General features: G+C 38.9%; 1 protein-coding gene across 1 annotated transcript; it reads right to left on the bottom strand.

The window, feature by feature from the left end:
* Positions 1-935: 935 nt before the first annotated feature.
* On the bottom strand, positions 936-11,783 carry LOC109101937 (glucose-6-phosphate isomerase-like). Its single transcript, XM_042753610.1, has 18 exons — positions 11,583-11,783; positions 9,704-9,794; positions 8,014-8,082; positions 7,575-7,694; positions 7,057-7,140; positions 6,597-6,743; positions 6,401-6,472; positions 6,239-6,283; positions 6,103-6,156; positions 5,848-5,908; positions 5,191-5,234; positions 4,907-5,059; positions 4,687-4,816; positions 4,508-4,584; positions 4,242-4,370; positions 1,685-1,760; positions 1,525-1,591; positions 936-1,354 (listed from the first exon to the last, which is right to left on the bottom strand). The coding sequence occupies exons 1-18, from the start codon at positions 11,699-11,701 to the stop codon at positions 1,231-1,233; spliced, it is 1,662 nt and encodes a 553-aa protein (XP_042609544.1). The 5' UTR covers positions 11,702-11,783; the 3' UTR covers positions 936-1,230.
* Positions 11,784-12,929: the final 1,146 nt, after the last annotated feature.

The raw sequence follows: 12,929 nt of genomic DNA, 5'->3' as shown, positions 1-12,929 counted from the left end.
AAATAAAAGGATATGGTTGATAAAATGTAATGTGCTTTTAACAACATAACTGGATGCATTAGTCTGATGAACTGCAAAAGTGCACTCGTTGGCTCACATGTCTTCTGGCCTGACAGCATTTCAATAAACATTTGGATCTACTTTCATAAACACCAAGTTTAGTATCAAGTTCGTGTAATTTGAGATGCATTTTAGACAGAAAAAAGATTCAAGTTTCCAGGTAAACTGATTTTGGTATGATTTGGTAATACTTTAATTTCAGGTAACTGTGACTTTGTTTCTAGCTCAGTATCTTTTGTCTGGAGCGACATTCATGTCAAACAAATATAGCCCTAACTATATCCATAATAATAAGCCTAATCAATAACTTAATATAAAGTTATGACAATATTCTGCTAACATTGTTCAATCACACATCCCAGTCCCAAAACCCAATCCCTTAAACCCAGTGTTGATAGGAATGTCGTTCCATTACCAAAAAGGTGGTTGAACAAAGAAAACCTCCTACTTGCCAACACATGGTTTGTCTACACTAGTTGTCCAGTTAGCATGTTTGCTAATTCAGGGAGAAATGCTTCCCTTCAACTCAAAATATTGTGCCTCAGTAACATGTTTGATATAGATGAGGTCCCAGAACAAGAGGTGGTGTCAAAACAGGCCAGGTTTGCAAAACAGGTTATGGAACATAAAAAAAGACAAGCGTTTTACTTGATGGTAGCGAGTAACCTGATTTTATGAAATGCACCATAAACATACAGGGCATAGTGTGAATGACTTGCGGTTGAAGAGAAAGGAGGTGGAAAAAGGGGGATCCTCTAAAACAACTTGTGCAACCAGATAGGGATCTGGAACATGTGCTGGTCCATGTAACAGACACTTAATTTGTCGTCTTTGAGGAAATTTTGCTGAACAAAAAGAACATGCAGCCAGGCAAGGAAGGTGACAAATAATACATTTATTGTGGTTCCTTGGTCCAAAGGAGGACATGAAATCCATCTAGAATGCGCAGTGCAAACAGATAGCGTCATCCAAACTGGTTCACAGATACATGATAGAGTCAAATCTTACACAACACTCAAGAATCTCATGGCTTATAGATGATGACAGCATAAAGTGCTCGTCCTCCGTTTCTAGGCTCACTGTCTGAACTATGCCAAGTGTTAATACATAATTCTCTAATCTCATTGGATGAGGGGGCCAGCAGAGGTAGGGTTAAAGGGGAGGAAACATTTAAGAGCGGTTCTTCTTGAAGAAGCTGATGAGTCCATTGGTGGAAGAGTCATGGGAACGAACATCTGCGTCGTCCTGCAGCTCGGGTTCGATCTTCTTGGCCAGCTGCTTGCCGAGCTCCACGCTGATGGGACAGATAAAAATAATCTGTAAATGTACGTATGCCTGAAACTTCAGATTTCCCAAAGCAAACTTTCTCACAAGGTGGTCACAATATGGAGGAAATGATTCAGTTTCTTTGCAACTTCTGAACTGGACCCAATCAAAGCTGAAAAAACTTGGATCTGGACTCACCCCCATTGGTCATAGCTGTTGATATCCCACATCACACCTTGCACAAAGATCTTGTGTTCATACATGGCTGAAACACATCATATTGTCCATGAGTGTGGGGTCAACAAAACCAATGGACATCTACAAAAGGAAGTAGCAGTATATCATGTTTGATACTCACCAACGAGTGCACCAAGCACGAAAGGAGTAAGTTTCTTAAAGATGATAGAGTTGCTTGGCTTATTTCCTTCAAAAACCTACAAAAAAAATAATCATTGTGTCATTATACAAAAGCGGACCAGATGTATGGGAGTTAGTGTTGTCAAAAGTACTGACCGTGATACAGTTAAATACTGAAATTTTAAAAACGTCCATTTCCTGCTCAGATTTGAGCGCTGTTGAGCAGATTCTTAAACAGCGCTGATTGGTCAGTGTGTTCACGCGTCCAACAGATACGTCTGGGATTGGCTTCAATGATCATCCCTTTACTGTGACTGCGCGCACAGAAACGGGAAATGGGCGTTTTTAAAATTTCAGTACCGAATGGTACTTTTGACAACACTAAAAGGAGTAAATTCTCTGTAAAAAAGGTGACGTCAAAGGCCAAGTATGGTAACCCGCACTCAGAATTCGTCCTTTGCACCCAGGGAGCAACTGACCCTTCACAATGAACCACACTCCTTAGTTACTGTTGCTATTTCCGACAAATCATGCCGCTTTCACACCACACATCATGTTCTCACGCAGTGAAAAATATATCACAGAGCACAGAGGTAGCCGACAACACGCGGACAGACAAGACAGCGCAGGTTGCTTCTGGTATGAAAAAATCTTAGCTATCAAATTTTGTCTTTTTTTAACCAATTAAAACAAATACTGTTCTGTGTGTCGTGACAGATCGCTGTAGCGCCTCAGTTCAAGCGGCACCTGAACGGATCGTTTCTTCCTCTTTACTAGTTACAGCATGAAATACACACGAATGAACATCAGAAGGGATCCTCGGAAAGATGTCAATACACACTGTTTTTCAAGACCAAGTCCACCATGTTAATCTACTCTCCTGTCTAGTTTATTTTTTGGACAAAATGGCAGATTTGGCAGTTAGATTGGTCAGCTCGCCTGTCAATCATTGGAGGTTTGGTGTCTTGCTCAAGGGCACCTCACTCATGGATACGGTGTGTGGAAGAGAGCGCTGATCATTCACCTACATTTCCTACTGGTATTGAGAATCGAACCTGCAACCATCTGGTAACAAGTCTGAATCTCTTACCATTAGGTCACAACTGATCATGTTGTAGGTCACATGACAGTGACAACATGGTAGATTTAGTGGGCCTCATTTATCAATCTAACGTAGAAACGACTTACAACAGAGTTCACGTGTGGTTCATGAAACATTCGTATGCTGCCAATGTCATCACACGAATGATCGCACGTTGATAAATGTGGCGGCAGAAAACAATCGTCATTTGAATATCCCGCCCCTATAAACACCCCTGTTAAGAAGCCTCGCCCCTAGAGTTAACAAAACGGAGAAACGAAACCCGGCCAAAAAGATGTAGTAATCTCATAAAGGAGAAATTGATCTTACTCCAAAAAGACCCGTTAACCTTGTAATTGCAAACAATTAGGCTAAATTAAATTATTTAATTCATATTAAAATACTGATAAATATATACAGACAGCTTAGTTCCCCTCACTCTACAACAAATATTTCAGATTTAACGGTATTCAGAACAGAACAAGAATGAAAATTAAGTAGTTATAAAATTATATATTAAACACAAGTCTACAGTGGCATTCATTATAAACAGCATTCAAATGTCAAGCAAAACTGAAACGCGTTGTGCTCACCAGCCTGTCTCATTTCCATGTTTGCCATATTTGTAACATTTGGTTGCTTAACTATTATTCATTATGTAGCCTAAACAAGACTTTATACTTCACTCATGTTCTAACATCCGTGTAAAATCCTTCACATGCGCAAAAATGTTTGTTTGGGTGCTGCATGCTGATTTCACAGCGGACCTTTTAAATAAACAGTGTAACTTTTATATTTGGTTGACTGCATTTTAGTTTGATGATGAATGGCTGAAATGTCAGGCAACGCTAGAACTAATGTTGTTTGTGTGTGCATGAGGCGGCCGCGCAATCAGATGGATTAAATCAAATAAAGATATAAAGAAAATAAATAAAGTGCATTAAGAGCGTCACAAAAACGAGCGTAGCCTATACTTGTAGCACAGTTTTTTTTTTTGTTGTTAATCTGTTATTTACATAGCCTATTATATATTTTGTGTGGTCCTATATATTTTATACCTTTTACAGACTTAATTTCTGTTTTTCTCCTTTCACAGAAGTGCTGCAGGTGTGTGATTCGACAATGTGTGAATCCTTGTGATCTGTTGTTTACGCTGCTATTTGCGCATATTAATCTAAAGTCCTGTATAAAACAAACAAAAAAGACGTTCTAACCTTACTGGTTAACTATCTACTAATGAGCTTCAGTTGACGGTCAGGAAAATAACCTTAAATAAACAAAATTCTGTCATTCTACAATTCTCCACCAGATTTACTATGCTGCGCGCAAGTTTCAGGTAACGTTAACTCAAAACCTTGCATACACGAGCTGAGACCAGACGTGAGATTTGATTGTAGCCAACGCTCACGTCCATATTGATAAATTCCAAGTTTAACTGTTCCAGTTTAGATACGAAGGATTGTGAATCGACACTCACTTTATGGGGCAAGAGTTTTTCCAGTGCATCTCCAGACATCCCAGCACCCTGGAGCTCCTTCTTGGCCTCTTCAGGGGTCTTTCCCCTCATCAGAGCCTCCGTCTGCGCCAGGAAGTTCGCCATCAGGATCTACCGGATTTAAAAAACGACATGTAATGCTTAGACAAACACGACTCAAATAACATGAAATCACATCTGGGGTATCAGATGCCCAAGAGAAGCAGAAAACAAAGACGTGTCCTGAACCACGCAGACGGCTGGCATACCTTATGATGCAGATTATCTCTGATAGGATGCTGACTCTGAGCAGGAATGAGGAAGTCAGCCGGAATCAAGCGAGTGCCTGCGGAGATTAAGATCTGTTGTGATAAACACATCACAAATGGGCATGAACATGTCAATTAAACTAGGAAGTCTTCCACAAGGGAGGGTTAGGATCACACACCCTGGTGAATGAGCTGGTAGAAGGCGTGCTGTCCGTTGGTTCCTGGTTCCCCCCACACGATGGGTCCAGTGTGGTAATTCACACGAGTGCCAGACTTGGTGATGTACTTCCCGTTGGACTCCATGTCTCCCTGAAAGATCATCAACAACTCAACAATGTGTTCTACTATCAGAAATGATGACATTTATGAGGTCCTTTCCTAGAACCTCATTGGACCGACCTGTTGGAAGTACGCAGCGAAGCGGTGCATGTACTGGTCGTAGGGCAGCAGGGCATGTGTCTCGGCCTGGAAGAAGTTGACGTACCAGACGCCGAGCAGGGCCAGTATGACCGGGGCGTTCTGCTCCAGAGGGGCCGAGCGGAAGTGGTTATCCTGAGAGAAAGAGCACAGAGTGGTTACTCCTAGAAACACGAACTCTCAGACGCTCCTGAGGTAGACGGTTTAGAGTGAGCAATGTACAGTAATGCTTATCTTGTATACTGGCATACTACAGTTGTGCTTACCATCCAGTGAGCACCAGCTAGAAGCTGCTCGAAACTGTCAAAACCTGTAAGATGAGAATGAATAAAGTTACTGGATCATTTACAGACAAAAAAAAGTGTGTGTAAATAGTCTGTCAGTGCTTATAGTCCAAGATGATGCATTTGCAGTCTTTTCGAATTTGGTTCAGGCAGAAGTTAGTCCAGAAACATGCTCTATACAAGTACATAAATGTGAATGTTTGGCCAGAGCTTGATTACCAAATAAACTTAACCAGAACCTAATTACCAAAACAAACTATATTTTTGGGAATAACATTGATGAATCATTCACAGCAGGACCAGGAACATGGATAAGAATGTAAATAGAGACTGTTGAAATTTAATGTTGAATTTAAACCAATTTAACTAGTTAACTCAAGTTCTCTCTGTGGTTCCTAATGACACTAGTTGACCTGAAAGAACAAATTGAAAATCTGGTTATTCTAATATGGAATACCTGTTATAGCGCCCCCTCTGGCAATGCCGAGAATGCAAAACATACTCGAATTGCATTCTGATTTTATGTACAACCACCAAACCACACCAAATCAAAGTTGCATAGCTTTAAGGCTTTAGCGTTCACATACTTGCATACAGCATGTTTCAGGCCTTACAGGACTGTTCATACAGCAGACGTACCTATGTGCAGTGCAATGGACAAACCGATAGCTGACCACAGCGAGTAGCGCCCGCCGACCCACTAGAACATGAGCATTCGGGTCAGTGAAACAGTCTTTGAGAAGCAATATGCTAATTCAGGAACACGGCAGAGTAGTCAAATATTACTGGCAGTCATGCATTCAGTCATTTACACTTTCAGCCTTATTCTCAGCCAATCAAAAAGAAGATTTCCATTCTCGTGCAATAATAGATTATAATGCAAGGAATACTTACATCCCAAAACTCAAACATGTTGTTGGTGTCGATACCAAAGTCCTTGACTTTTGGCTGGTGAGGAGACAGGAAATTCTTTTTTTAGAGACATGATTTTGCTCAAAACATCATACAGCTGACATAACCCTGTACTTACTGCATTTGTGGAAAGAGCCACAAAATGTTTAGCCACAGCTGATGTCTGAAAATACACAAAATGCTGAATGAGACTAACAGACATCAGACAACAAAGCCATCTATAATGTAGCACACATAATTTCATCTTTTTTTAGACAGTTACAGCAGTAAAGGTACTAACATCTTTAGCGGCCCGGAGGAACCATTCTTTGGCCGTCTCTGCGTTAGTGATGGTCTCTTGGGTGGTGAATGTCTAAAAAATAAAATACATTAAGAAATGTAGTACTTTACAGTAACCTGTTTACTTTGTATTACCAGTTTTGCTTAATATAAGTGTAAACGAACACTACAGTACTGTACAAGATTGTTTTCTTGACCTTGGATGCGATGATGAAGAGGGTGGTCTCAGCGTTGAGCTGGGCGAGGGTCTTGGCCATGTGTGTGCCATCAATATTAGAGACGAACCAGACGTTGGGTCCTCCTTTAGAGTACGGCTTCAGAGCTTCAGTCACCATCAGAGGACCCTGAAGAACGAAACGAAACGTAATAATAAATGCTATTCCAAACATTACACAAGTATGGTTCATGATAACCAGACTTGACTCTTCTGTACGAGTCCTAGCCATCAGGATAAAAGATCTGTCTAACAGTAGTATCTGCCGTTTTAGTGAAGAATCAGGCAACACTTAGGATGATAACTGTAACTGACTATAACAGACAGTTTTATTCCACTTCAGTTGCTCTTGGATCAGTCTTGGCAATAGCCAAATCTCTTTTATTGGTCAACTATTGTGTGTAAACATCCACTGGATCTCAGGAAACTCATGGTAATCTCACCAAGTCAGAACCACCAATGCCAATGTTCACAACATCAGTGATGGCTTTACCACTGAAGCCTCTCCACTCGCCACTGCGCACGCGCTGCAAAATAACACACGCACAAATACACACTGTCAGTTTGCAGAAATTTTCATAATCAGCTGTCATTGAAATTAATGATCAATTAATCATAAATTATTACTTTAAAATGCAATAAAAGTAGTACTACTTAGCCCATGTAAATTAAATAAATAAATACTACATGGCCGTCATGCCCTGTCAAATGTGGCTTTACTGAGCTCAACGGCTCTAGCCCAAGCTGTGATAGAAACAAACGCTATTGGCTATTTAAAAAGGGGGCAGGGGTGCTTGATACAGTATGTCCCGCCCGGTCTTCCTGTTTCAGTTAAACTGACGTCAACACATAAAATAACGGTGTGTGTTTCAAGGCACTTCAGTGGACCTTTAATAAGTGAAAATCCATTAAAGAAAAAAGTGTTCTATGAACGAGTGGGTTGTCACGCAAGTTCACTCACATGGCAAAAGCCCTTCATCTGCTCCAGGACTCCGTTCACGTCCGGCATCACGTCTTTACCATCCACCATGATGGGAGTGTTAGAGCGGTTCCTCAGGGCGGTGTGGAGAACAGCACGACCCTACAAACCAACACACACACACACACACAGCTCAGCTCTACCCTAAAGAGACATGACAGCAACTATGCTCCCTTTTTTATTTCATAACCATGAACCACAAGAGAGACATTACATGCTGTAGTTTCAGGACAGCCAGTGAGTTAAAGAGGAAACTGAGGGTTTTAACAGAACTTTCTGCTATGTGCCAATAGACATTTAGAGAAGATGGAAGTGGAACTTACACAGAACCAAATTCAAGAAGGAACATGTCTTAAAAATTTCAACCTAAAATCAAGCTCAAGTTAATTCTCAGTGAAATGTTTTACTGAGATATCATTACCTCAGTGAAGTTGATCTTTTCTCCAGCAAACATCTTCTCTCTGGCAGCTTCAACACCCACCGATCGTGCCTAATCATGATGAGACAGGAAAAAACGGTTAATGTGACTCAGTACCTGTGTAAACATACATGAAAAGAACTATACAAACACCAATTGTGTTTTGTGTTCTGCTGTGATTACTGTAAGAAATGTGCTGCATCACAGTGATACAGTTTCACAGTCTCTACTTTGATTGGCTGAAGAAAGTACTGAAGTTAAGTAGTACTGAGTCAGGTTAAATATGAGCTCTAATGGCAACTGAAGCTCAATCCAATATAAACTTGCAATTCAAAGAAAAAGATGTATAGTAGGAATTGTGAGATGTAAAGTTGAAATTGTCGTATGTAAACTTGGAATTGCATGAACTGTGACATGTAAAATCATAACTGCATGATGTAAACGCTGAACTGCAAGACATAAAAGTCGGAACTGCGAGACGCAAAGTCAGAATTGCGAGACATAAAGTCGGAATTTCATGATGTAAACGCTGAACTGCGAGATGTAAAGTCGGAATTGCGAGACGTAAAGTCGGAATTTCATGATGTAAACACTGAACTGCAAGATGTAAAGTTGGAATTGCGAGACGTAAAGTCGGAATTTCATGATGTAAACGCTGAACTGCAAGATGTAAAGTTGGAATTGCAAGACGTAAAAGTCGGAATTTCATGATGTAAACGCTGAACTGCAAGATGCAAAGTCAGAATTGCGAGACGTAAAGTCGGAATTTCATGATGTAAACGCTGAACTGCAAGATGTAAAGTTGGAATTGCAAGACGTAAAAGTCGGAATTTCATGATGTAAATGCTGAACTGCAAGATGTAAAGTCGGAATTGCGAGACGCAAAGTCGGAATTGCGATACGTAAAGTCATAATTGCGAGACGTAAAGTTGGAATTTCATGATGTAAACGCTGAACTGCAAGATGTAAAGTCGGAATTGTGAGACGTAAAGTCGGAATTCTGAGAAAGAATTAAACTCAGAATTGTGCTGTACAAATTCGGAATTGTGAGACGTAAAGTCAGAATTTCGCTTTGACAAAACACAATTTTCAGACGTAAAAGTCAGAATTTCGAAACGTAAAAGCAGAATTGTGAGACGTAAAGTCAGAATTTCGAAACGAAAAGGCAGAATTGTGAGACGTAAAGTCAGAATTTTGACAAAAGCCAGATTTCTGAGTTCATATCTCACAATTCTAACATTTTTCTCATAACTGTGAGATTATTCATTGCTCCCGTGTTTGCGCTGCCAAATTATGTATACATAAGCATACTTTTGCTGCAGACAAGCACCAGCAATTGCATAAATACTGAAGTATACTTTGAACTTAAAGTTCAAACTACTTAAACATTCCACCACACACAGGCCTTGTGTGTCTCAGTGATAACGGTTAACTGGATTCATCCATTCTATTCTCAGTAGTCGCAGCTTTAAGGACACATGCATTAAGCCAATTAACATCTGGAGATAGACGAACACACACACACACACACACACACACACACACACACACAAGTGCTTCTGATGAGGGGTATAAAGATGCTTAGCTGAGAGATTACAGTAACAGCTCTGCTCCTGCACTGCTGTTTAACACTAACACTCTCTAGTCTGATTTTATGAAGAAATTATTCTGATGTGAAGACTGTGGACTGTACCATGTCGAACAGCATGCGCAGGACTTCTTCATTGATCAGATTCTTAGAGTAATCCAGCAGAATGTCTCCATCATCTGTCGTCAGCTGTAAACTGCTCAGAAGACAAACCACACACACATCATTAGGATATATACAAAAGCTGGATTTGTTTAATTTTGCTTCATGTACAACATGGATAATCCAGGGACATCATTCAAGCCTAGTATATACACAAGTGAGAGGATCTTAGTGATGTTTAGACGAGGAAAATTAATTAAACAGATGAGGAAAACTAAATGAGCCATTTAAGAAAATGTATTAGACTCATCACACTGTTATATTAAGCAGTGAGACTCTGATTGCAGAAATGCCACATTACTCTCGAAATTGAATTACACTCAAATAAATATTTTCAAATATTTATAAATTATTACTCTTCCCTTCACAATTTAAATTCCTGATCTATCTTTTACAAAACTGAAATGGCAAAAAAAAAAAAAAATATTCACAAAAGCTTTCAAGATCTTGGTTATAGTATTTTTATATAATATTTAGCGTCTAAAACTAAATTAACAGTTTTATTGTAGTAACAGTAACTTACTATAGTCACCATAATATAGTTAGTATATTAACAAACATTTGCAACAAAATTATACAATCATATATATAATTATATACATTATATATAAAGTTAATTTACTTAAAACACTATAAACATACATGTATATGTAAATGTCTCATCCTACAATTTCACGTTATTACATCAGCAGTGCAAACACGTGCTCATTCCAATGAGGTTAAGTTTACAGTACAATTCTTACAAATAAGTTACGTTTGAGTTGAATATATATTATTATACATATTATAATAACTTTAATCAAATGAATCCTAAATATATAATTTTTAAATATTGTGAATGAATATAAAACGTGTTACTATTCACACACACCACGTTCAGTATAATTCACGCAGTGATTCAGCTCTGCGGTGTGTGTGTGTGAGAGAGAGAGAGAGAGAGAGAGAGAGAGAGAGAGAGAGAGAGAGAGAGAGAGAGAGAGAGAGAGAGAGAGAGAGAGAGAGGAGAGAGAGAGAGAGAGAGAGAGAGAGAGAGAGAGTGTGTGTGTGCAAAAGGGCACGTACAACATGCTGTTATAGCGCCCTCTGATGGCCAACACTATTCTGAGAATAAATACATACTACAGACTTTTATGAACACTTAATACATCAGAATTCAACCTATAACAGCTAATGCACTCTCATACGAATAGATTATTGTAAATATGCAACATATAAGTAGAGAAGTATCGCAGCAGAGTATGAGATACTCCTTTAAGAGATTGCATAAGCAGTGAGTGCACTTGAGAAAAGCCTGATAATGTGCATTTAATGAAGCGGTCATAAAAGAAACTCATATTAGTATGCTGCCACATGAGAGCAGTGATAAAGTGCATGCGGAGCTCAAACACACGTGATCGATGATCGATGACCTTGTTATGCGTCTAGCTGACATCATGGCAATGTTTACCGTTTTAAAGCAAAGATCACCAGTTAAACACACCATCAGTGTGTTTATATGAGTGTAAATGAAGACATAAAGCAGGTGCAGCAGTGCAGAGGACGGAACCTGGAGCTCGAGACTATTTTGGCCTGATATGACAATAACCTTACAACATCACCGTGGAAATCAAGGCTGATGTAACGATATGCGCATATATACACTAATATGTGTCCTGATATTAAATGAAGGGGCTACCTTACAAAAACAGTGCATATATGCTCATATGACCAACATGTGAGTCCCAGAACGAGCTGATGAGTGGCATGTGTGATGCTGCCGAGGAAGACGAGATGAAGCGCCAGTGTAAAAGTGCAGCGGAAGCGCGTCTGATGCGTGTTTCACCTGAACTTGCTGAATCTGTCCTGATCTGCGTCGAACATCTGCCTCATGTTGAGGTTTCCGGCGCTGGATTTGTACCATTGCTCGAGTTTGCGGTAGTTCGGATCGCTGGTGAGCCCCATGATGAAGTAAACCTCTCTGTCGTTCGGTCCAAAGCTGCTGATGTGAATCACTCAGCGCACAGAAAGCGTGAGGAGGAAGTCCAATGACAAACCCCGACAGCCACGCCCATCACGACTGAGACACGCCCACCATAGCGACAGCGAAGTCTGCGTAGCCCCGCCCACTGTGACACTGTGAGGTGGTCAGATGGATGTTATGTAATATAGCCCATGTATTTTTAATTAGAACATTCTGACTGTTTGAAATAAATTTGATATTTTTTGATATTTTATGTGAAGGTTGCTACTGATCAACTTACTTATTGTAAACGTAATATGGCGTTCTTTTTTATTATTTACATTAGGCTCATTACAGATGGATGTTTTCTGGTTTAGGGATTTGACGTCACCACTAGATGGAACCAAACAATCACAGAAATATGGCGGGGGGGGGGGGTGATAGGTGATATTATTACGGAGGACGAGAAATTCTACATTTATTTATTTAATTAATTCTGCATTTACGTGTTTATTTATTTATACTTATATATATATTGGAAGATTTCTCGTCCTCCACACAAAAATAGCACAATTAAAAATGACACTTTTGACAATTATTTATGTATTCATTAATTTATGCATATCTGCATTTAATTATTCATTTATGTATTCCTCTATTTATTTCTTCATATATTTTATTTATTCATTTATGTATTTCTACATTCATTTAATTCTGCATTCACGTATTTATTAATTTATTTATACTTAACTCATTTCTCTTCCTCCACATCGTTTTGCCATCTAGGAACAAATTTGCACATTTTCTACCTTTTTATTTATTTGTTTATTTTCTGAGAGTGTAAGTGGAGTTGGAGTTTACTTAATACGACGCATTAATCCATTTTTAGATTTTAGAATAACTAGCCATTGAGAAAAAAACAACAACAATGCACTTAATTGTATTGTATGTGCTCTTCTGGTATACTTCATATTCATACTTACAGTCTATTAAAAAAATACACTTGCAGAAAATATATTACTGACATAAAAAGCCACTTAAGTACATTTTAGACTACAAACAACTGTTTTGTAACACATTTAAAATACAATTTAAGATGCTTTTCTAGGCACTTGTAAAATACTTTTTTATATAATTTACTTCAATATTACATTTAAAGCTATTATATTTTAAATATACTAAATTTAAACTTTACCATAACAAATATGCAAATAGAAAAATCTATTTGTA

This window comes from Cyprinus carpio, chromosome B25 (assembly GCF_018340385.1).
Source record: "Cyprinus carpio isolate SPL01 chromosome B25, ASM1834038v1, whole genome shotgun sequence".
Lineage (NCBI taxonomy): Eukaryota > Metazoa > Chordata > Actinopteri > Cypriniformes > Cyprinidae > Cyprinus > Cyprinus carpio.
The sequence above is the reverse complement of the archived record's forward strand: the minus strand, read 5'-3'. Positions and strand labels throughout refer to the sequence as shown.

Bases quoted from the DNA above. Each gene is read 5' to 3' on its own strand.
- LOC109101937 (XM_042753610.1), bottom strand. From the start codon at position 11,701: ATGGGGCTCACCAGCGATCCGAACTACCGCAAACTCGAGCAATGGTAC. The intron at 4,817-4,906 runs GTCGGTCCAATG...ATGATCTTTCAG, and splicing joins TCGCTGCGTACTTCCAACAG to GGAGACATGGAGTCCAACGG. The intron at 1,355-1,524 runs GTGAGTCCAGAT...CTGTCCCATCAG, and splicing joins AACAGCTATGACCAATGGGG to CGTGGAGCTCGGCAAGCAGC.